This window comes from Triturus cristatus, chromosome 7, assembly GCF_964204655.1.
Source record: "Triturus cristatus chromosome 7, aTriCri1.1, whole genome shotgun sequence".
Lineage (NCBI taxonomy): Eukaryota > Metazoa > Chordata > Amphibia > Caudata > Salamandridae > Triturus > Triturus cristatus.
Window position 1 is genome coordinate 1,834,306,179 of NC_140590.1, and position 26,000 is coordinate 1,834,332,178.

The 26,000-nt window shown below is 43.8% G+C and overlaps 1 protein-coding gene across 1 annotated transcript in view; it reads right to left on the bottom strand.

The window, feature by feature from the left end:
* The window catches only part of LOC146813350 (transient receptor potential cation channel subfamily V member 6-like), a 184,778-nt gene that overhangs the window by 63,771 nt on the left and 95,007 nt on the right, over positions 1-26,000 (bottom strand). The window contains exon 7 of the mRNA XM_085620159.1: positions 3,029-3,175. Coding sequence (XP_085476285.1) covers positions 3,029-3,175 — 147 coding nt within the window. The remainder of the gene's footprint in view (positions 1-3,028; positions 3,176-26,000) is intronic.

Consider the following 26,000-nt stretch of genomic DNA (forward strand, 5'->3'; position numbering starts at 1 on the left):
TCTCAAGGGAATGCACAACGTTCAGCTGTCACCCGCCCAGACGTGTATTGGAGACTGGCTACATACACAGGAGCAAAAAAATTCCAGCATTCTAAAAGTGGCATTTTTAAAAGGGTAATTATTACTCTGACTTTATCACTAAAGAGGATTTATCATTACCATTCCAGTGAAATGTAACATGACAGATATACCCCTTCTCAATCAGGAATTACCAATTATATGGTATAATAAGGGATTCCCAATGTTAACCTATGAGAGGGGTAGGCCTCACAGTAGTGAAAATCAAATTTGGGTGTTTTTCACTACCAGGGCATGCAAAATGTAAAAGAACATGCCCTACCTTGTGATTACACATCACCCTGCCCTATGGGCTACTAGGGCCTACCTTAGGGGTGATGTATATGTAATAAAAGAGGAGTCTAAGGCTTGGCAAGGGGTTTTAAATACCATGTCGACATGACAGTATAAACTGCCCACACAGGCTCAGCGGTGACAGGCCTGAGACATGTTTAAAGGGCTACTTAAGTGGGTGACACAATAAATGCTGCAAAGCCACTACTAGGATTTTGTTGACAAGCCCTGGGAGCATGTAGTACTTTTTACTAGGAATACATAGGCAACTGGGTATATGCCAATGTTGCTGTGTTTAGATGAGAGGGCACTTAAGCACTGGATAGCAGGGGTAAAGTGCTTAGAGTCCTGGAGGAGAAAAACACTTACATTCATTGTTTTACTACTGCAAGGCCTATCTCTCCCATAGGATAACACTGGAGTTACCTTATTACATGTCATAAGTGTAATTTCCAAATGGTGAGAGATACCCAGTTCATGTTTGGTATCTCTGGAATCACAATTTAAAATCCCAACTTCTGGTGATGACAGATTTTACATTTAAATTCTGAAAATGCAATTTTTAGAAAGTTTGCATTCACTTGCCTTAACCATTTGGTGCCTGCAGCCTGTCTTTGGGTTACATGCCTGGGTGTAGTAGACAGTTGGGCTTTGTGTATTCCTTCTAGACAGGCACACACACTGGGGAGCTTTGGAGTGACTGGATGGGCAATTACTGAAGAATGGGTGGGAGGAGCTGGGCGCAGCCACACTTAAACTTGAATAGGCTGTGTCCTGTGTCCACACAGAGGGTTGCATACCCCCTATAGTTTGGAGACAGGGCCAGGAAGGCAGGGCACCTGTGCACTTCAAAGGCCTGCCTCCAGCAGCTTCTCCCCACTTCAACGGCGCAACTGCGTACAAATACTGGACCTCAGACACCACCACTTCGATACACTTCTGGACCTGTAGATACACAGCCAGGGCAAAGAACTTCGGTGCTGCTGCAAGGACTGCCACACTGCTGGACTGCTGCTCTAAAGAAACTGCTGCCCTGCTGTGCGGACCTACTGCCTGCTGTTCTCTTGCCTGGAGAGGAAGAACTGGACCTGCAACTTCATCTTGAACCCAGACCCCAGAGTGACTCCAAGGGATAGTCTGCTGGCCTCCTGATCTGAGCCTCAGGGGAATAAAAAACTGCACAACCATCTCCTGGACCCAGCTGCTGTGAGTTCCAGACACCCATGTGGTGCTTCTAAGTCCTGGACCCTTGGTGTGGCTAACTGACTCTTACATCAAGCTTTTGGGCTCTTTGTGACCGTAACCATCCCTTCCGCATCGAGACCATGCCTCTCGCACCTAAAATCAGCGAAAGTCACTGCCAGCCCATCTCTTCAAACACCACCATTGACAGCCCAAGGGGGACTGTGAATGCAGATCTCCAGCCCGCCCTCCACAATGCCTGGCATGCCCTTTGTGCCATGTCAACAACTGCCAGCAACACTCTCCTTGCTCCCCGCGACCTTTTCTAACATGCACGGGTCACTTGGCACAAAATATGGGAAGGTAAAACTATATCTGACCCGTGCTCCATTGAAGTCAGCCTGAACTTTTGACTTTGACCAGTACAAAGCGACCAGATATGTGTGGTTTGCTCTTTATGCGTTTAACCACTATTTTATTACTTTAGTCTTTAAAAATTAATTTCTCCTGTTCTACTGATTGGATTTTGGTCATATTTGTCTTGTTTTAATTTATTAAATTCAGCTCTATTGTTCTAATCTGCTGTGGGTGGTTTTTGTGTGGTGTTTTCACTGTTTTGCTGTTTGGATTGCTGCATAAGTACTTTAAATACTGCCTCTAAGTTAAGCCTGGATGCTCTGTCTAAAGCTACCAGAGGGGTGACCACAAGTTAATTTAGTGTTGGCTTGAGCCTCACCATGACAGGGATTGAGGTTGCTGCTTGATCAGGGCTCACACCCGAGTCAACTAGTAACCTAGGGGCTCATTACGATGGCGGGCGGACCTGATTGGGTCCGACCGCAATGCATGCGGTGGTCCGGCATACACAATTATGATGGGATGCTGACAGCAGCACCGCCGCGATGTCAAAAAGAGCATGTTGTGCATTTCAGTGCACTACATGGCCGGCACTACACTGTGCCTGCCACTTGGTGCAGTAAAATCCCCAGTGCACCCACACCTCCCCCCAACACAAGGGGGGCCTGCATCGGGCCCCCGAAGACATTCCCCGCTAGCATTTCAATGGCGGTTTAACCGCCACGGAAAGTCTGGCTTCCTCCAGCATCATAATTCTGCGGGCGGAGCCTGCTAGGCTCTGCCATCATTGTAGGCATGATGACCGCTCCGCCAGGCAATCATGATGATTGCCACTGGTGGAAAGGAGGCGGACCACTGCCATCATAATGTAGCGGGGGTAAATCTCATGACAAAGGCGGAACAATTGCCACTGCCGGCCCGGAGGTGCCGATCGTTCCGCCATCGTAATGAGCCCCCTAGTTCCTCACAGTCAGACAGATAGATAGATAGATAGATAGATAGATAGATAGATAGATAGATAGATAGATAGATAGATAGATAGATAGATAGATAGATAGATAGATAGATAGATAGATAGATAGATAGATAGATAGATAGATAGATAGATAGATAGATAGATAGACAACTGCAGTCTGACCGCTCTCTTCCTTGTAGACACCAAGAGCTCCAGAATTGACTGGTCATCTCCCCAGGAGTCAATGCCAGTAAGGTCGAAGAGAACAGATGTTGTAGCACCAGTCGGGCACAGGGTCACCTGCTTCTTCATCACGAGGTGATGGAACATCTGCCAAAAGAAAAATGAAAGCTTATTGAAGGACCGTATAAATTGTTATTGGCAGGTACTTAAAACCATATCAAAACCATATTGTGACTATTATACAATGGTGGCAGAGGCCATGCAACAAAAACTAAAATAAATCAGTTTCAGTACCAACCCTTATCAATTAAGGACCATATATCTTAAAATAATTTAAATGATCAACATAAAATACTATTTCACTAAAACTACATTTCCTAAAATGTACATATTTTTGAAGAATCAAGGGCCAGATTTATCATAGTGTTGTGATGCCCTTGGGCAAGGGGTTGCAAGGGCGACACAACCCTAAAGTCAGATTTACCTTGAATGGCCCTGCATGGCTAATTGCTGTCCTGCATTACTCTGTTCCAGGGAGGCATTCCATGGGTGGAGTGTGGGTTTTAGTGGTAGACCTGGGAATGTATCACAATGCTATGCCTCCCTAGGTGAGGCAAAACAAGGAGAAATATTTTTATTTCTCTTCGTTGTTTCCCCTTTCTGCATTACACATAGAAAGTGTTTAGAATCGCATAAATGCCTAAATACCGGAAACCTTCCCCAGTCACCCCCAGTCACCCCCAGTCACCTCAAGCCACCCAGAAAGGCCCATCAAAGCAGCATGATTAGTCACCGAGTATAGTAATGATTTATCCCAGTTAATAGGGTACCCAGAATGAACCCTATAGTTCTCAAATGTCTGAAACATTGCGGAAATTGAGACCTGAGGTTGGATGAGGTACAAAAGAATATTGTCTGCATACTGTAATTTATTTTTCTCCATTATCAGGGATCCCGCTGCCCTGAAGCTCTTGATGGTTGGGTTGTCGCGGACCATGCAGGCTCGAGGCTCTAATATAAGAGTGAACAGGAGGGGAAAGAGCGGTGATCTTTGTTTCTTTTTACAGACTTTTGTCTTTGGCAAGAGGGCAGGTGAGTTTCCATCAGTTGAGTATGTTTCACTAGGCCAAACATGTCCCACTGAACATCGATCTGCTTGATTTACAGCCTTCTTTGTGTCCTAAGGTTTTATGCTGCACTGTTTCTAATCTCTTTCTCTCCCTTCGCTAAGGCCTTTTTAGTCCTTTTTCCAAGCAATAATGCTTTCTAGAGCTGTCTTTATCCCTGGAGTCTAAAACTTATCAAGTAGACTTTGCTTGTCTGGGTTAAAGACCTTATGCCCCTCATTTATTCCATTCTTATATTTTCCAATTTTATATATTGTCACTTAGCTTCACTTGTCCCAGTCTGAGACTTTTCAATATGCTTTCCCCTATTCTCTTCTACCCAGTCCTGTGTTTCAGTATCTCTTTTTCCCACAATTCATAGTCATCTTCCTTTTTGCTCCTTCTCTTCCATTATGACCAGAATTCTTGATATTATTTTGAATAATTACTCTTGTTTCTATATTGAGCTTAAGTGTAGTTGACCATACATCGTCTGCATCTCTACCGCTGAATGAATATATACCACTACATCGCATGCATTTACAATGCATGCTATTACAACGTGGTCGTTACACCGACCACAGCGCAGTACCATTACAACGCAAGTTGTTACAGCGACTTGCTGTAGGGGGCGCTGGATGTTGGAATAGTATAATTTACTATTCCAACTCCGGTTGGTGCAACAGTAGGGAAGTTGTTGGAATAGTAAATTATACTATTCCTTAGCTTAGAGCGCCCCCTACAGCAAATCGTTGTAACGACTTGCATTGTAATGGTACTGCGAGGTAACAACTCGGTTGTTGTAACGACCGAGTTGTAATCGCATGCATTGTTATGCATGCAATGAAATGGCTGTTTCCCCAGCTGAATACGCTGTACTGAGCACAAGTTTCGTCTCTATCATCCCACTATTCTTTGGTATCTTTGTTACCTCATTCATTAATCCTCCTTGTTTATGCAAATCTTATGTTATTTTTCGAACGTCCTATGTACTAATAGGTTGGTTCATACAATACCGAATTGCAAAGGGTCACAATGCGACCTACCTCATGAATATTTATGCGGTAGGTCACAAATTGCAACCCACTGAGATCTGCTGCCATCACAGTGAAAGCAACTGGCTGAGGTCAGCAGATCACCATGTCTGTGATTATTTTTAAATAAGTAATACATTTTTTCAAATGTTTTTGTAATGTTATTAATGTTTTCCTTAAATGAAAATAGGAAGTTTTTAAACCATTTCTTAAGAGTAGACAGTGCCATGGACCACTGCCTACTCTAAAAAATGTGGAGTAACCTATAGGCGTGCACAGGAGGAACCAGCTATAATAGAAGCTCTTTAAGGACTTCCTTTTGTGACAGTGAAGCAGCCCACTGGAGAGCAGTGGCTACACTCAGCTGAACAATGCTCCACGGGGTTCATCGGGTGTGTCAGGACAGCAACACAGGAAAGGACTGGATGTAGAAAGACAATGTCAATGAGTCAAGTCCATCCAGGAGTGACAATGAGTTACTCGCCGCTATGCACAGGAGAGTCGGTGCCACGGGTGCTAACCTAGAGCAACACATGGGCAACCCACAGGAGAGCAGGCTACTGTTTGCCAGAGTAAACACTCCTTAAGGTCCACTGAGGAGTTAGAAGACAGGAACCTATGGGCATAGACTGAATATAGAAAGGCCTCATAAAGGGAATAAAGTGTCTCTCAAGCAGTGAAAAAGAGTAACCTCAGTCTTACAGAGAGGAAATCAAGCCTTAGTGAATGCTATGTAAAGACTATAGCTATCCAGAGCCCCAAGATCACTACACCAGCTATAATACAAATGAGACGCAGTCACAAATCAAGGAGGACATGGCCTTCTGGCTGCACATACAAATACAATTCACTCATTTGTCATTGAGAGCTGGCAGTGGCAAGCAGGTTTCAGCAGACTTTGCTTGTAGGAGCCCACCCCAGGGTGAAAAGGAGCGGCAATGGCATGCAAGGTTAGGAGCAGCTGAGATAGATGCCCCTTGAGGTAAGTGATGAAGATGATGTTAGCGTAGGAATGTTGGGCATAGTATTTCGGCACCTTACAGCATGAGTAAGTGATAGACTCAGCATTGGGAACTCGGTTAGGAGTATCTTTAGGCATGGGTAATTTCCTACAGGGAAATAAACTTATATTTAAGAAATAAATGTCTTTCTTACTCTTTATTGCACAATCATAAAGGCCTTGTATGATTAGAAACTACATGCTTCGAATCTGTTTAATCAAACATAGGACTTTCAAAACGCTTCATTTCTCTCTCAGGTTTAAGAGAACTGTTGTACACTGGTTCAAGGGCCTCAAGACAGTGCATGCCCAGCACCCACTGTTCAGCTTAGAGATTCAGAGCCTGGTTCAGAAAGGTAAATGTACACTTTTGTGTAAGTTTACAATGTTTTGCAATTAACATAGGACTCTTACAAGTAGTATATTTATGGCTGCGGAGTCTCCGCACCCATCGCAAGGGCTCTGCAACAAGAGATAGGCAGTAGCAAAGACACTGCTCCTGAAATTGCTTTGTGAATTGGCAACTTACTCAAAATTGTAAGTTTACATTTGTGAATCATGCACTCATTAATGAACTAGAGCCCCTCAATGATCGATTTGATGCCACGCTTTATTAATATAAGACATCAATTGAGGCTAGCGATACCCAGTTCATGTCCCCACTAACAGGCAGGTCCATCGAGGCTAAGAGTAGATTTGATTCTGGGTTCACCATTCCAACCAATGGCCCTTCTGCCATCAGATGGTGGAGGTCGGACAATGCTTAAAGTTAAACATCTCAAAAACAGAGGTGCCGCTTATTACCCATAATTCCCGGATGTAGGAGGCCATCACATGTTTGGTCTGTATTGATGAGACAACTCCCACTTCCATCCTAAGCAGTTAGAAATATTTTCCTGGTTTTTGAGCACTGTTTATTATTGTTAGTAATCCTCTGGTGAGTGTTTGCTTTTACTAATAAAACATATTGACAAGAATTCTCAAAATTTAGACTTTAATCTTCATGTTACAGTGGTGAATGCACTCATTCATGTATGTTTTTCTATGGAAGTAACACTGGCATTGAGTCCCCTAATAAAACCTGTCCCAGTTGAAACTTGTTCATAATTTGGCTGCACGGTTGCTCTGGAGCCCAGGAAATATGATCACATTTCATAACCCTCAACTCTTCCCACTCTGCCTGCCACTTGAGAGTAACAAATAGAGTACAATTTGTCTCCCGCTTGCACATCAGAAACAGAGTACAGTTCACCTACTGGTTTCCAATCGGAAACAGAGTACAGTTCACCTACTGGTTTCCAATCGGAAACAGAGTACAGTTCACCTACTGGTTTCCAATCAGAAACAGAGTACAGTTCACCTACTGGTTTCCAATCGGAAACAGAGTACAGTTCACCTACTGGTTTCCAATCGGAAACAGAGTACAGTTCACCTACTGGTTTCCAATCAGAAACAGAGTACAGTCACCTACTGGTTTCCAATCGGAAACAGAGTACAGTTCACCTACTGGTTTCCAATCGGAAACAGAGTACAGTTCACCTACTGGTTTCCAATCAGAAACAGAGTACAGTTCACCTACTGGTTTCCAATCGGAAACAGAGTACAGTCACCTACTGGTTTCCAATCAGAAACAGAGTACAGTCACCTACTGGTTTCCAATCGGAAACAGAGTACAGTTCACCTACTGGTTGCAAATCGGAAACAGAGTACAGTTCACCTACTGGTTTCCAATCAGAAACAGAGTACAGTTCACCTACTAGTTCACCTACTGGTTTCCAATCGGAAACAGAGTACAGTTCACCTACTGGTTTCCAATCGGAAACAGAGTACAGTTCACCTACTGGTTTCCAATCAGAAACAGAGTACAGTCACCTACTGGTTTCCAATCGGAAACAGAGTACAGTTCACCTACTGGTTTCCAATCGGAAACAGAGTACAGTTCACCTACTGGTTTCCAATCAGAAACAGAGTACAGTTCACCTACTGGTTTCCAATCGGAAACAGAGTACAGTCACCTACTGGTTTCCAATCAGAAACAGAGTACAGTCACCTACTGGTTTCCAATCGGAAACAGAGTACAGTTCACCTACTGGTTGCAAATCGGAAACAGAGTACAGTTCACCTACTGGTTTCCAATCAGAAACAGAGTACAGTTCACCTACTGGTTTCCAATCGGAAACAGAGTACAGTTCACCTACTGGTTTCCAATCGGAAACAGAGTACAGTTCACCTACTGGTTTCCAATCAGAAACAGAGTACAGTTCACCTACTGGTTTCCAATCGGAAACAGAGTACAGTTCACCTACTGGTTTCCAATCGGAAACAGAGTACAGTTCACCTACTGGTTGCAAATCAGAAACAGAGTACAGTTCACCTACTGGTTTCCAATCAGAAACAGAGTACAGTTCACCTACTGGTTTCCAATCGGAAACAAAGTACAGTTCACCTACTGGTTGCAAATCAGACACAGAGTATAGTTCACCTACTGGTTTCCAATCGGAAACAGAGTACAGTTCACCTACTGGTTGCAAATCAGAAACAGAGTACAGTTCACCTACTGGTTTCCAAACAGAGTACAGTTCACCTACAGGTTTTTAATCAGAAACAGAGTACAGTTGATCTACTGTTTGGCAGTCAAAAACAAATACAATTCAATACTGGTTGCCAGTCAGAAAGAACTACAATTCGTCTACTGGATGCCAAGCAGAAACAGAATACAGATCATCTACTGGTTGTCAATTGGACACAGAGTACAGTTCATCTTCTTGTTGCCAGTCAAAAACAGAGTACAGTTCCTACATCAGATGCCAATGGGACACAGTGCAGTTCATTTACTGGCTGCCAGTCAGAAACAAGTTCAGTTCGCCTATTGGCTGCCAGTCGAAAATAGAGTACAGTTCATCTGCTGGTTGCCAGACGCAGAGTAAAGTTAATCTACTAGTTGCCAGACAGGATCAGAGTACAGCTTGTCACTGACTTGTCATTAGGAAACATAATACAATCTGTCTAAGAGTTGCCAGTCAGAAACTGCATTAAACTCAGGTGTAGGCACTTGTCCACAAAGTTGTCTGTGATTCAGTTCCATTCTTTTTGATCTCCTAATTTAAGAGGAATGTGTCAATCTATGTCTTAAACTGAGTAGATACAATTTGCATGTTCAATAGCGAAAATAATAAACCTAATGACCTAAATCTCTATAAACATTTAAATTCAAATTATGCTTTTCCTCCTTCCAACGTAAAAGAAAGCACATGCTCCAAAACACAACACCCCAATGGAATAGCTGCAAAACAAACATCTAAAAAGAACATACATCTATGTATAAAAAATAGTAGTTTTTTGTAATCAAAAAAAGGGAGCTAGAAGGAGCAGTCATCCATTCTTCTTCCTATTTGTATATCATGAATCATAAGGGAATGGATCACTTGTAACTGGAAATAGGGGTCTTTTGGGTCGTTATCTGAACCACTAATACCTAAATAGGTATTATGAGAACCCTCAATCACGTATTTTTGGTGGTATTGGCGGTGTATCTTGGTTCTCCGCCTTATGAATACGTGTAAGCATTATCATCGGGTCTCTTGTGTATTATGCTTCCTCCACCTGGAGGGAACCGCTAATTCGCAGTAGTGATCAGAGATATTGGTGCAAAAAGGTGCAAAATAACGTGAAAAGTTGACATTAAAAATGTCTTACCGGTACTACCTTCAAAAAGCAAAATTTATTCTGTCAGGTGTATTGGTAGACTTCTAAAAAATGGTGGTGCAGTAGGTCAAATTATGTAACCCCAGCACTTTAAGGTGTCCAAATCAAAAAATGGTCGACATGTTTCTGCCCTTCTAGCGCCCCTGGAGGGGGTCGTTGGGCATTCTTCAGGACCTAGTGAATGTGTGAACCGGTATTCTCCAGTTCAAAGAGGGGGGTTTATGGTAATTTCCATAAACAATGAATATATCAGTACGAGCCCTGCAAGCCAGCGTCAGCACAAGTCGTGGATAGCCCGCAAAGGAGGCTACGCGCTTACGGTGGCAAGGCAGCAGCCGCAACACGGATGCGCCCAAAAGGAAATGAATTAACCTTAAGATACTGATATATTCATTGTTTATGGAAATTACCATAAACCCCCCTCTTTGAACTGGAGAATACCGGTTCACACATTCACTAGGTCCTGAAGAATGCCCAACGACCCCCTCCAGGGGCGCTAGAAGGGCAGAAACATGTCGACCATTTTTTGATTTGGACACCTTAAAGTGCTGGGGTTACATAATTTGACCTACTGCACCACCATTTTTTAGAAGTCTACCAATACACCTGACAGAATAAATTTTGCTTTTTGAAGGTAGTACCGGTAAGACATTTTTAACGTCAACTTTTCACGTTATTTTGCACCTTTTTGCACCAATATCTCTGATCACTACTGCGAATTAGCGGTTCCCTCCAGGTGGAGGAAGCATAACACACAAGAGACCCGATGATAATGCTTACACGTATTCATAAGGCGGAGAACCAAGATACACCGCCAATACCACCAAAAATACGTGATTGAGGGTTCTCATAATACCTATTTAGGTATTAGTGGTTCAGATAACGACCCAAAAGACCCCTATTTCCAGTTACAAGTGATCCATTCCCTTATGATTCATGATAAAAAATAGTAGTTGCATAATTTAAAATGTAAATATTTATGTAAATACCAAATGAATAAACTTTAAAAAGTAGTATTATTTATACTATTACACTACTTGAAAGGGATACCAATCATATGGACTTTATTTGCAGTTAATCGATCTGGGTTGGTAAAACGCTGGGGGTAGGGGGCGGCTCTGTTGAGTGCTGGGGTCATCTGAAGAACCAGGTCTTAAGGTGCTTGCTCAACTGGGGCAATGTAGGAGCTGCTGGAGGTGGAGGAGGGGGTGTTCCAGGCTTTGGCTGTGAGGTAGGAGAAGGACTTTCCTACCAATCTGGTCTTGTTGATACGTGGGACGGTGGCCAGAGATAGCTGGGCTGAACGGAGGTGTCTTTTAGGTGCGTGGAAGGAGAGGCTGCTGTTCAGGTATGCTGGTCCGGTGTTGTGAAGGGCCTTCTATGTGTGGGTGAGGAGATTCAGGTTTATTATTCTTTCGACTGAAAGCCAGTGGAGGTCACAGAGGTGTTGGGTGATGTGACTGCAATGGGCGGATGTCGAGGATCAGTCAGGCTGCGGCATTCTGGACAGTCTGGAGTTTGCGAAGGAGTTTCTTGTTGATTCCGGTGTAGAGAGTGTTGCCGTAGTCCAGTCTGCTGCTGATGAGTGCATGCATGACAGTTTTTCTGGATTCGGTTGGGATCCAGCGGAAAGTCTTTTGAAGCATGCAGAGGGTGTTGAAGCTGGTCGAGGATACGGCATTGACCTGGGGGTTCATTGTGAGCATTGAGTCTAGTATGATGCTGAGGTTTTGTGCGTGGTCCGTCGGGGTGGAAGGATTTCCGAGGGCCACCAGGAGTCATTGCATATGGAGGGGGTGGAGCCAAGGATGAGGACTTCTGTCTTTTCTGAGGTGAGTTTCAGGCAGCATTTCTTCATCCAGGTTGTGACGGCTTTCATCCCTTCGTGAAAGTTGTGTTTAGTGATGTTGGTGAGGGAGAGGATCAGCTGGGTGTCTTCAGTGTAAGAGATGATGTTGAGCCCGTGGTTCACGACGATGGTTGTGAGGGGGGCCATGTAGATGTTGAAAAGGGTGGAGCTGAGCGAGGAGCCCTGGGGCCCTCCATCGTTGGTCTCTCTCAGTTCTGAGAGGTAGGGAGGGAGTCTGACCCTCTGAGTTCTGCAGTGAGGAAGGAATGTATCCAGTCGAGACCCTTTCAGCGGATGCCGACGTCATGGAGTCTGGTGGCTAGAGTGTGATGGAGATGGTTTTGAATGCAGCAGAGAGGTCCAGGAGGACGAGGGTTGCTGTTTTGCCTTGGTCGAGGAGGGACCAGATGTTGTCGGTAGCTGCAAGTAGGGTGGTCTTGGGCTGTGGTTGCTTTGGAATCCAGATTGGGAGATGTCCAGGACATTGTTAGCTTTGATGAAGTTTGCTAGCTGGGGGTTGACAGCTTTTTCGATGACCTTGTCTGTTAATAGAAGCAGGGATATTGGCCTGGAGTTCTTGAGGTCCATCGGTTTTGCAGAGGGTTTCTTCAGGAGGGGTTGACTTTGGCGTGTTTCTAGTTGTCGGGGAAGGTGGTGGTTTCGAAGGAGCAGTTGATTGTCCAACGAAGATTGGGTGCGATGGCAGTGGTGGCTCTATGGAAGATGTGGTATGGGCAGGGTTCTGACTGCTCTAGAGTGGATGCTTTTTGTTGTCTTCACTGGGTTTTCTGTTGTGAGCGGGATCAATTCGAGCAGTGTCTATTGGGTGGCGTTGCATGAGGGGGGAGCTGGTGCGGTGTGGTGGTCTTGGTTGTCGAAGCTGTCATAGATCATCTCAATGTTATGTTGGAAGAAGGTGCTGAGTTTTTTGCAGAGGTCTTGGGAGGGTGGGACATCTGTTGTTTCGCTGCGGGGTTTGACGAATTTCTTGATGATGGTGTACCCCGAGAGCGTACAACCACGGAACACTCTCCGGATACACTATGATGCTGTTCACCATCAAACACTACCCTCATGACTATTAAATTGGGCCTGGTGCTGCAAATGGAATAACTCAGTGGTTCCATTTCATCATGGTTTCAAATCATCATGTTCTGTTGATACAGACTTTCTTCTTTCCTAGATACTTTAGGAGAAATATTCTGGATAACGATGCCAGGGTTTGAGACTCAAGTTGATATTTGTCTCCAGTGATTTTCACTCTGAAGAAGTCGAGGTGTGAGATAACACAGGACGAAACACGTGTTGGCTGTATGAAGTCTTGATGAATTGACTGTATCAACCTGCACTGTTCATAAATCATGCTGTATTGTGGATTAAGCTGTATCAAACTACTGTGTTGGACATCGAATTTGGATTGAATCCCTAAACTGAAGTCTATTTATTACAAATGGACTAGAACATTTGCAACATTTAGACTATTATTAATTACATTCTGAGTGCTCATAGAGGATTTGCATTGGACAACAAAGTAGATGACGTATAAATAAAATAATAGCCAAAAGCATATTTTGAAATAAATGAAAGTCCCCAAAAAAGTGACAAAATCTAAACCATCACACATCATTTTCATATAAATAATAAACATAATATTTTATCAGTCTAAGCATCAAATAAATCTTAAATGTTAAATAAGACTGTGAAAATAAAATAATAGGTAAATTATTTACATAAAGAATGTAAACCTCATCAACCAAACAGCTCAAAGAACAAACTAAATCCATCACATAATATTTACACAAATAATGAAATATAAAATTTACCACCAAAAAGAATTCCAATAAGTATGATTTATTGTTCTGTAGCTGCAGATCTTCCTCAGTATGCATGCAGTCAAAAATAATAACCTACCAAAAACAGGAAAAATAATTTCCACAAAAAAGCCCCCCAAAAATGCAAAAATAAAACAAATCCAATAGAGATCCCTCAAAGAAATACAAAGTATCTAAGAAAAATAAAAAAAATGGAAAAGTGTTTAAAAAATAAACGCTCCAGGAAACACCCCAAAAAAGGAAATCAAAATTACAAAAATTAGTTTATTATAAACCAAAACTGATTTCCTCCCAATGCCCCTAGGACACATTCATAGACAAAAACCTGTAAAGTAACCAATAAAAAAAACCTGCAAACACATTACATTCCAAAAAATACATATGCACTACATTTAATCAACATAAAATTAGCAACGTAACACAATGTATCATAACATAATGATTCATTACTAAAACAGTGTATGAAAACTAGGGGTGAGTGAAACTAGTGAAGTTACATAAAGTTCAGTGAGTGGGTGTAATTCGGCACTTCGCGCTGATGTTTAACACCGGGAGCATGTTCCATGCTGTAAAAATCGACGCGAATAGCCCAATGCACATGCCAGAAGGCACTCAACGCAAACAGTCGGGTCCTGCCATGACTGCCCGTCTTGAGAATTCTCACCAGGAGGCATGGTAAGACCTGAAAATCGAGCTTGGGACACAAATTCTTGCTTGCCAGCTTAACATTGGTGAGCCAAGCACAAGAAAAAACTCCTCCGTGCAGTGGTTGGCAGTGTTTTGCTGGAATTTCACACTCCTAGCCGAATGGGAAGTGGGCAAAACTCTGCAAAGCTCCTCTGGAGGAGCGGCATTTTTTACCCACCTGAAATGAAAACCCAAAACTACACACTAGTAAAAACACTTCTAATAATACAACAATGGTGCCCCATGTCAGTCCCTGCACCCGCGGTGCAGGGATTAACAGAATCTCCCACTTCCCAATGGGGGCTTGTGCTACGGACGGTTTGTGGCAGCAGCACAAGCTCCCATATAGAAATGGGAGTATGCGACTGCACCATGTGCTGTCACATTGTAATGGCGGTGTTGAGACCGCCGGGGGGAGGTCAGTCAATTTTGAGACGGCGTCGTCGCCAGACGCATATGAGTCCCACCGACATCGTTAACAGGCTCTAAATGTACAAGAAACCTACAAATAACACTACAACTAAACTCGACACCAGCCCTCTACAGTTCCTACTCCCAAAATCATCAAAGAAAGCTTAAAAAGGACTGACCTGTTCCGATGAACAGCAGCACACTACTGCGACCTGAATCCCAGAAAATAGACTAACAATAACACAAATAGACTACATAGCAGAAGGTAGTGGTAAAGAAAAAAAAGACGCAATATGAAACTAAAAGAAATACTTTTTCCCTATAAAAAGGAATGGAAACAAAAATGTTTAAAAAAATGTTAACAAATGTAAAGTATAAATTAAATTATATTATACAATGTATACAATTATTTAATATATGCAAACATGTATATCATAACATTTAGGAAATGTAAAAAAGTTAAACAATACAGAAAAAAAGGAACAAGTACAGTGTTGTATCTTGACTCTAAAGTTATTCTTGCACTGCCAATGGGACCTTGGTGTAATGACATAACATGGAATGTTGGGAGTCAAGTAGACACAGTTGGCTTGGCTGAGCAGCATGCTAGCTGCTCCTGGTGGGGTTTTTCTTGTGATCTTATAACTATCCTGAATAAACTTCTCTGAACGACTTCTACTTGTGTGGACTTGATCACCACATTTTTTGGCGATGATCTTGAAGCGAACCTGCGTCTGTCATTTCATCAAACCTCAAGCAACAGATCACCTCAAGTTAAGCTAAGGCAACTGGCATCCCTAACCCCACCAGTGACCTCTACATCGGTCGCCCACAGCACTCTGTCAGTTGTTCCTGTGCGTCTGGAGAAGTGTTACTTCAGGAACTGCCCATCCAGTCTTGGGTGTCTACTCTCCAGAGTTTACTTGTTTTGAGCTCTGCTTTCAGTGAGGGTAAGCCTCTTCATTTAGACATTCTACTTGTGGTCTCACTCATTCAAGTGTACCTATTAGTTTCTATACCCCCTGCTTTGCTGCCGTGAAGAGGATTCCCTCTCTTGTTACGGTGTCCCACTACAGTGGCACTGTGCCGGCCAGAGGAGTGACAAGAATTACTCTGTTTTCAAATGCCACAGGGATTTACAACTACATCCTACGGGGTACTTTCTAACTCCAAACCTTCATTATCATCTGGATTTGTGCCCAGCAAGGAAGGTGCCTATACTGTGTGTTTACATGCTACAGTGAGCCTGCATCTAGGCTCAAACTACAGGGTTCAGTCTATACAAAATTACAGTGCCTGGACGAGCACCGGGTTTTAAATTGGGCCCACTATGTGCACACCATCTTTGTTTTGCCATCATAACATGCCGGTTTTGTGCGCAAAATGTTTGGTAGAGCAGCACAATATTGTTACTACATGGAGTTCACTCATCTCTGCACAGTCCTTCGTGCAAAGTCGGCGACACCAAGGGGGACCGAAAATGGTGAGACATTTTTTGTCTGTCATTGTTGTGTATTTTGAGACATCGAGTCAATGGGCGTTAGTAAATCGCCTTTTGGTAAACTGCCTTGTTTCCACTTCAAATCAAAATGAAGCGCGTGCTATCTTTGACGCAAGCAAGCTTACCTGCATCTTCAAAACGCCTTGTCTCCGTAAATGTCTGTGACGTCCTCTGAAGTCTTCACTGTCAATCCGCGCTTTCCTATTTCCACTTCAATCAATCAATCAATCAATCAAGCATTTGTATAGCGCGCTACTCACCCAGAGGGTCTCAACTGGGTGCCTGGGGGAGGGGGGTCCGCTACTGCTCGAACAGCCAGGTCTTGAGTTGCTTCCTGAAGGAGAGGTGGTCTTGGGTCAGGCGGAGGTGGATGGGGAGGGAGTTCCATGTCTTGGCAGCCAGGTAGGAGAAGGATCTTCCTCCTGTTGTGGCTCTTCAGATGCGGGGGACGGCAGCGAGGGCGTGGCTGGTTGATCGAAGCTGGCGGGTGGGAGTGTAGAAGGTCAAGCGGTCGTTGAGGTATCTTGGGCCTTGGTTGTGGAGAGCTTTGTGTGCGTGGGTGAGGAGTCAGAACGTGATTCTCTTGCTGACGGGGAGCCAGTGCAGGTTTCTCAGGTGTACGGAGATGTGGCTGTGTCGTGGAATGTCCAGGATGAGGCGTGCTGAGGCGTTCTGGATGCGCTGGAGTCGTTTCTGGAGTTTGGCTGTGGTTCCGGCGTAGAGGGAGTTGCCGTAGTCCAGTCGGCTGGTGACGAGGGCCTGGGTGACCGTCTTCCTGGTTTCGGTGGGGATCCACCGGAAGATCTTACGTAGCATGCGTAGGATGTTGAAGCATGATGCGGAGACGGCGTTGACTTGTCTGGTCATGGAGAGGGAGGAGTCCAGGACGAAGCCCAGGTTGCGTGCGTGGTCTGTTGGTTTGGGTGCGCTGCCAAGGGCAGGGGGCCACCAGGAGTCGTCCCAGGCGGAGGGTGACGATCCCAGGATGAGGACTTCCATCTTGTCTGAATTCAGTTTTAGGCGGCTGTTCGTCATCCACTCGGCTACATCTTTCATCCCTTCGTGTAGGTTGGTTCTGGCGGTGGCGGGGTCGTTGGTGAGGGAAAGGATCAGCTGGGTGTCGTCGGCGTAGGAGATGATGTTGAGGTTGTGTTGGCATGCGATGGCTGCGAGGGGGCTCATGTAGACGTTGAAGAGGGTGGGGCTGAGTGATGATCCTTGTGGTACGCCGCAGATGACTTCTGTGGCCTCGGAAACGGGGGTAGGCGGACTCTCTGTGTTCTTCCGGCGAGGAAGGAGATGATCCATTCCAGTGCCTTCTCCTGGATACCGATGTTGTTGAGGCGCTGCACTAGGGTGCGGTGGCAGACCATGTCGAACGCCGCGGAGAGGTCCAGGAGTATGAGGGCCGTTGTTTCCCCGTTGTCGAGCAAAGCTCGGATGTCGTCGGTGGCTGCGATGAGGGCGGTCTCGGTGATGTGGTTGGCCCGGAAGCCGGACTGCGAGTGGTCGAGGGATCCGTTCGTCTCGAGGAAGGCGGCTAGTTGTCTGTTGACGGTCTTCTCGATGACTTTGGCCGGGAAAGGAAGGAGCGAGATGGGGCGGTAGTTTTTGAGGTCGGTGGGGTCCGCTGATGGTTTCTTCAGTAGGGCGCTGAGTTCGGCGTGCTTCCAGCTCTCTGGGAAGGTGGCGGTGTCGAAGGAGGCGTTGATGATGTCCCGCAGGTGGGGTGCGATGACAGAGTCGGCCTTGTTGAAGACGTGGTGAGGGCAGGGGTCGGTTGGAGATCCTGAGTTCATCGTGCGGATGGTGTCTTCGGTGTTGACCGGGGTCCAGGCGCGGAGGGTGGTGGGGGGGGGCATAGTTCCGGTCGTAGGGTGCGTTGGCTGTGTACTGAAACTGGTGTGTATGTCTGCGATCTTGCTGTGGAAGAACGAGGCGAGCGAGTTGCAGAGGTCTTGCGAGGGCGTGATGTCATTGTTTCCGGCGCTGGGGTTCGAGAGCTCTTTGACGATGTTGAAGAGTTCCTTGCTGTTGCGTGCGTTGTTGTCCAGTCGTTCCTTGAATGAGGATTTGTTGGTGGCGTGGATAAGCTGGTGATGTCTTCGAGTGGCGAGCTTGAGGGTGGACATGTTGTCTGTAGTTGGGTCTCTGCGCCAGGCTTTCTCGAGGGCCCGGCAGTTCTTCTTGGAGCTCTTGAGTTCGCCGGTAAACCAAGATGCTTTCTTGGTGCCGGGTCTGGCGGGGGGGTCTTCAGTGGAGCGAGGTCGTCTGCGCAGTTGCTGATCCATCTCGTGAGGTTGTTGGCGGCCTGGTTGGGGTTCGTTGATCTGGCGGGGGGTTCTGGCTCAGGGATGTGGTGAGCTGGTCGGCAGTGATCTTGTTCCAGCTTCTGCGGGGGACCAGTTGCGGCTGGTGGTGAGTCGTGGTCCTTCTGAAGCTGAAGTGGACGCAGCTGTGGTCTGTCCAGTGGAGTCCGGTGGCGTGGCTGAAGGTGATGTCCTTGCTGGAGGTGAAGACGGGGTCAAGCGTGTGGCTGGCGTAGTGGTTGGGGGTGGTCACCAGTTGCTTGAGTCCGAGGTTGGCGATGTTGTCCAGCAGGGTGGTGGTGTTGCGGTCGTTGTTGTTCTCCAGGTGGAAGTTGAGGTCCCCGAGGAGGATGTAGTCAGCAGAGGGGAGGGCGTGCGGGCTGATGAAGTCGGCGATGTCTTCGCTGAATTGTGTGCGAGGTCCCGGGGGTCTGTAGATGAGGGTGCCTCTGAGGGTGGTCTTGGGGTCGGTGTGGATCTGGTGTGTCAATCAAAACAAATTTGGGGAAGGTGTTATACACTGAAGTGGTGGAATTTACTATTTCCATTACAATCTAAAATACTTATGCAATGTTTTACAGACTAAAAAAATAATATACTCCATTGTTGAACTTTGAACCAAAAAAAAATCATAATCCATAAATTTGCAAAATGGAAAAACTATATTTTTACAATGACATACTTTCCAGCATAAACAAATTAAATTATATCAATTATGATACTTTTTGTTTCACAAAAATTATACAATTTACATTTATTATTTTAAAAAGTCACATTATTTTACTTATTAAATGTATTTTAAATATATATTAAAAAAAATTCTAAATATGTTTACTTTTATATTCGCAATTAAATAATTATTGATATAATTTGTACATATATAGTTCATTATGCATTAATATTTATAAACATTAATAATATAAGAAAATACATTAAAGAAAATGCACGATATTAATTTGCATATCATAAACATAATTAGAATTACATTTATATTAAATTATCTACTTTTCATAAAATACTTCCCCCTAAAAAAACAATATTCCAATGCTAAAAGAAATTATGAATGCATTATTTCTATATAATCAGACAACTAAAATTACAACCATTAACAAATTCATAATTAACAAATTATCTTACTAAAAAACATAACTAAACAAAATAAACATTTAAAATCAAACACACTACAATAACTTATGCAAAACAACACCTCAAATTAATACTTTTACCTTTGATATTCCTGCCAACTATATTTTTGACATCCTGATATTCATGACACTATATATTTGTATCACAATATTTTTTATTCGATATGTTGTCAAAGCACACCATGCAGCTTCTATTTGTAAGTCAATTGACCTGTATAACTAGCCTCAAAGTGCCTCTTCTCCTTCTTATGTCTGGCTTGAGAGCTGAGCTGCCTACATAACCTCTTATCACCATTCCACACTAGACACAAACACTAAACCAAAAAAAAAGCATAACACATAAACATGTTGAAAGGAGATAGGGGCAGTTCTTTCAGTCACTTAATCAAGAGTGACGGGAGATGTAGCTGGTTATTAAATTGCTACTGCAATGTGATGCAGTGATCTTTAAAGAGATGAGTCTTCAATGCTTTCCTAAATTTGAGCAGAGAATTAGGGTGCTCCTTATTGATTGAGGGATGCGTTTCCAGATCCTGGCTAAATAGATGAAAAAAACAGTACCTTGAATTTCTTTTTTTTCACACCTCTTAGTCTCCAGTGTAATTGTGGCCTAACTATGGGAGTGCTAAGAGTGCTAAAAGCCACCAGAGATGGTGAGCTTGTCCACAAGGTAAGTGGGGGTGCTGGTTATGATGGCTTTGTAAATGAATCAACTGGTTTTGAACATGGTGCAGACCTCAAGGAGAGCCCATGGAGTTCCATGGTCCTGTTGTGATGATATTTCTTCAAGCAACAGGTGAGACATGGTGTAGCGAGTAGGATGTCACTCAAGGGGTGTCATTGAGGAGTCTGAGAGACCATGGACCCAGGCGGTACTAGTAGGGGTGTACACATTTTGTGTTTCCCCCTAAATGACACAAACTTTGTCAAAATTACATGAAATTATGCGTTATAACACAAAATGCAAATCTGTCCTTTTAGAGCTATATTTGAGCTTGCAATGTGTCTGTACATTAATTTGTGACGTGAAAACAAATTTGGCTCTAAAACGGTAGTTACAAAAAATGAAAGCATCGCAATGGACTGCTTTTGGCCGGCATTGTTTGTTTATCGCATATAGTGTGTAATTATGGACAGTGATGTAATAACGTAATTTTGGGAATTTTTCGTAACTAGCATTGCACAGAATTACTGAAATTACACAAATGATGCGGGTATCATTTAGATTTCACCCAGGTCTAGTTGCCACCATCCAGATGAGTACAGTCCTTCGGACGTTTCTTTCCAGAAGAAGCAGTTTCACTTTCTTTAGAAGAGAGAGCTCACACCTGGCCATCTTTGTGTGTTAGTATTGTGTTCCTTGGGGGTGAGGCTGGTGTCCAAGGTGAATCTAAGAGACTTGGCTTTCGGTGAGAGATGAGGTTCGAAGTCGTCAGATTCAAGTCATTGAGCCAGATCTGTACTATTTCTTCTTGTGTTTCTTGACAAATAACAGGAATTTTTTCTTATTTTTGCATTTCTTTTTATTAGTGACGTAGGTCACATCATTGGTCCGGGGACAGTAGATGCGCTGGACACAGTGGAGTTGTGTGTTGTCCAACAAGGTAAGGCGTCAAGCAGCATAGAGTGCAAGCACCTGCGATAAAATCTACTTTTATGGAGTTTGTTGCATCACAGGCTGGAATTTCTGTGTTTCCGCAGCACCACATACAGTGACGTGTTCAGGTCACTCGTGAGACTGCATATACAACATCTGACATTTTAAAAACCGTGCTGGGCTTCAATCTGTTTCCAAACATCTTTCAATAAAAAGCACAAAAAGATAGTGTCACTGTAATTTGACTGATTAAAAGCATGTCTCATGGGCAGTCTGTCAGTAACTGGAAGATAACAAATTGAAGTCGCAAATTATGAATCATTACTCTCAAATGAGTTCCTTGTGAATATTGTTTTGTGCTTCGTACCTACCCGGTTCACAAGGACATAAGGGTTGCTCTTGTTATTTAGAATAGTAACTGGAAGATGGCGCCACCTTTTCTTTTAATTTACTTAGCTCTTTGTGCCGCAGTTTCGCAGCGCTGTAAATAAAAAGTGCTGCTACTACCTAGTTTAATTGGATTGAGTTTAAAAGATAGCCTTAAACTAAACGCAAGACCTGCAAGTTACAGCAGATGTCAGCAGTGGACACTTCTGCTTCTGAATCCCTGATTTTAATGTTTGGGTACCTCTAATGTGCCCTGCGTTCACCATTTCATGGTGCAGACCCATCAACTCACATGGTGCTACAGTATGTCACACAATTTCGGCTCCCTTCACACAGTCACCTTGTGAGAAGGTGCTATCACAAGGTGTCTCACAATTAGCTGTGAATGCCTGCAGAGAGCAGGTTCCCAGCTAATTGTCTGGAGGTTCTGCGCAGCCGCTGTGTATTACAGGGTGTAAAACCTCCACAGGACATCAGAGGTGGCCACAGAAGCTTTGTTTTGTTAGTGGGGGAGGCTGTGCATTTAAAGAGCCTTGGACTGGGCTCTGAACGTACGCACCGCCCCATTCAAAGCCCCACCCACTCCTCACTTTGTGAAACGTTTTGAACACGTGCAGCACTGAAGCTGGGATTGCACAAAGCTTGGTACATGCACTTTTTGAGGCACCGGACATGTGTGTGCCTGTCTATAGCATAATTATCTAGAGTGTGGCCTACTTGGTTACTGAAATTTCTTAACCCTTTCCATGCTCATGACGGAACCACTCCGTCATGAGCCACGGGTGCGCTGTGCTCATGACGGAGTTGTTCCGTCATGCTGCATCCGTTGGCGGCCGCTCCGCCCACGCGGCGCTAATTCCCCGCCTGTGCGGGCGATTAGCGCAGTGGGCGGAGACGTGACGGAACCACTCCGTCTTGAGCACAGCTCACCCGTGACTCGTGACGGAGTGGTTCCGTCACGAGCACAGCGCCACCGCAACTGCCCCCAAACCCCCCCAGTGCCGCGGCGGAACTCTTGCCGCGGCAAAGGGGTTAATATATGGAAAAACAAAGATCAATAAAAACAGGTCCTAGAGGGACAGAAGCAGGATTTTCAGAATGATGACATGGAATATCACCTGAGAATGGTGTCAGAAACTGCATATTCACTCACTCATCCACCTATACATTCCTCTCGGTGAGTTGAGCTCCTACACCAAACATCTGTCTATAACCTACTTGTCACTCATGCCTCAACCGTTCACTTTTTTTTTTACAGTTTTATATAGCGCGAACTAGACGCGAGACATCGGGTATCAGAGCGCTTTACATGAGCACCAGTTTCTTTACATAAGGACACATTCATGTTTTTTAGGCATGGAGAGATTAAGTGATTTGCCCAGAATCACAGGATGTTGAGCGTCATTGCTGAGACTCATAACCGGTTCCCCAGCTTCGAGGTCCACTGCTCTAGCCGTAAGGCTACATCCTCTCCCATCATCTTCTGTCAGTAATGAATGTTTGTACAACTCTACAATGCTGGATCTGTTCTGATGACATGATAGATTGCATTTATTACCTTCTGTGATGGAAGCTTGCTTTGCTTTTGCCATGCTGCCCCTCTTCATTGAGGAGCTAAAGCTGGCACAGCTGTTGGCCAATTTGTACCGGGTTATGCTGATGCTACCCCAGCTGTACCAATCTTTTGAAGGAAGGATACTTCCACTGTTTCTGCCCAAGGTGTAGCTGTTCTTTGAATAGGAGTGTTTCCACTGCTCTTTCCCTATCTCATGAAACAGGATCATTTGGATGCCCATGCATAAAATGCAGAGGCCAGTCATAAGTGTTTACTGAACCCAGGGCAAATCTAGTTGGGGTGTCCTGACCCAGAGACACTGGTTTCAATCACAATTTCCCAGCTTGACCAAACTGTGTGACCCTGGGCAATTCCTTTTGTTTGCTCTGCTTCCTTTTCACAATTATCACATTTGAGAGCTACTTGAAATAATTTAGTTCAGGAACTGCTCTGTACACACAGCTCTCTTTTAATGGTTTTACAGACCATAATATTGCTCCATCTATGACAAAAGTAAGGGCCTTAATGTAGAAGGCATAAGACAGCGTTCTTGCCTCTGGGGTCACTAATAACTTTTCCATCAGGGCTGAAGAGAGAAAGAGTACAATATCCAGACAGGATCTGAATTGCACAAAGTATAATAAGGAAGTCTGGTTTCAATCCCAGCTTTCAAGCTTGACCAAACAGTGTGACCCTAGGCAATTACTTTTCTCCATTGTGCCTCCTTTTCCATGACCAAAACATTTGAGAGCACCTTAAATTGTTCAGGATGCACACTCCACAATAACCACTTTTATGTAAATAGATCATGCAGTTCTATCCAGAAAAATAAAAAGATGATATAGGACTGAACAAGACAACTGACTTGCCTCTCGAGTTGTTAATAAAATTGTCACAGCAAAAAGGTTGTGGTGCGCTAGTTTTAATAAAGGTCGCTCAGAACAGTGATATATGGTGCTAAATTAGGCATATTGTTTGCGGTTTTAAGACCTATGCACTCCCACGGGCCACATCCAGTCAGTTGCAATTGTGGCCAAGCAGCAGGGGCAGTGTCATAGTGGAGGCTGCAATTGCAAAAACTCCTCCTGCAAATATGCTGCATACTGATAACCTGCCAATAGCCAGTTGCAAGGCGTGCCCCATCACCCCTCCCTCTTCTGGGGCTGGTGAACATGCCCTATGAATCAAAGGTTGTTTAAGAATATTTAAAGCGAGAAACCTATTTTTCTGTGCAAGACACCTGACCCAACAGGGGCAATATTCAAACACCGAAGCAAGTCATAGGAAAAGAGAAGTGTGGGTTGATTAGTTTCGTCTTCTTAATCTTGTGGTAGGGCACCACAAGTAAAACACATTTTGCACTAACATACAAAGAATTATAATATATATAGGACTAACAGTCAGAAGAACAGAGAAGAAATAAATGTCTTCATAAGTGACATAACCTCAACCAGTGAACAATAGGAATCGTTTGCATCCCAATGCAAAACATAAAACCCGCCCATTAAGCATGCTACATGAGGTAAGGGGGTTCCCCGTATATGAGTACATGAATGTATGGTAAATCCATAAATGGATTAGTTACTTCTTGCAGGATTTGTATACTTCCTGTATGTTTATGTCTGTTTATGAAAATAATAATCTAAAGAAATGAGGCAACCCAGTAAACTAGGGACCTAGGCCGGACAATTACTATCAAAAAGGTGGTCCCTATGCGGGAAATGTAGCTTTGGACTTCCTAAGCAATAGTGTGGTCAAGAAAAACGTTTTACTATATTTTCTTAGTTTAATTAGTCAATGCATTTATTCATGGTAGTTGAATAATGACACATTATTTACATTGATCTAAAAGGAAAAGGTGCTCCAATATAGTGACGGTGCAGTGAAAGTGACTCAAATGACAAAACAAGTTCACTTGTGCTAGATACAAATATCACCTACTGGCAGTCGCCAATAGGTAGTTATAGTTAGGACATAGTTTCCATAGGAAAAGCGTTTTTTGTTTTCCCCCCAAAAAGAGTGACTGGATGTGTGTGTAGACCTAGGAAATAGTCGTGGTATGTAGTATCTGACATTGTTGTGTGTATGGTTTCAAAAATAGTAGTCTGTATTTTAGAGTGGGTGTATCAAAGTTTAAGTTAGTGCATCAGTATGTGCATCAGATTATCACGTGGATGATGTCATCAGTGATGTCATTTGAGATGTCATCAGTGATGTCGCTGACCATGTCATGAGTGATGTAATATGTGACGTCATCAGCTGTGCATTGCGAGCGCGCGAGTTATAGTTAGCTCAACTAACTATAACGGGGAAATTTCTATGGTTTCATATGAGTCAAATGTCCAACTAACTATAACGTCCCTGAAACCTATTGTTTTTTAGTGAATTTCAAAGGTTTTTTAATAAAACCTAAGGTTTTTTCAGTGAAGTTTTTTTAAAAGTTAATTTCATATTTTAATATTTATAAAACCTATGTTTTTTCTATTTTTTTTTTGTAATATTTTGGAACTCTATTATCCTTTTTTTTTACTTTAAAAATTATGTAATGTTTTATATCTTCAAAAAAAAATATGTATTTTTTTTTTTGGGGGTGAAAAACTGGAGTCCCGTACCGGTAGTGTACCAAGCTCCATCAGCACGTGAATCCTATCCGCCATATTGCTAAACTCATAAATGAATGCGAATTTCGTATCTGACGGGTTTGTGCCACTGCGTCCCGCGTACATCACATACGTATGAGGTCGCGCCAGCTGCTACTTTGGTATGCGACGGGTACGCAGTACCAAGCCGCGTGTTATGTCATGTGCGTATGGGGTCGTGCCCACTGCGCATTGCGTATGCGACGAGTGCATGC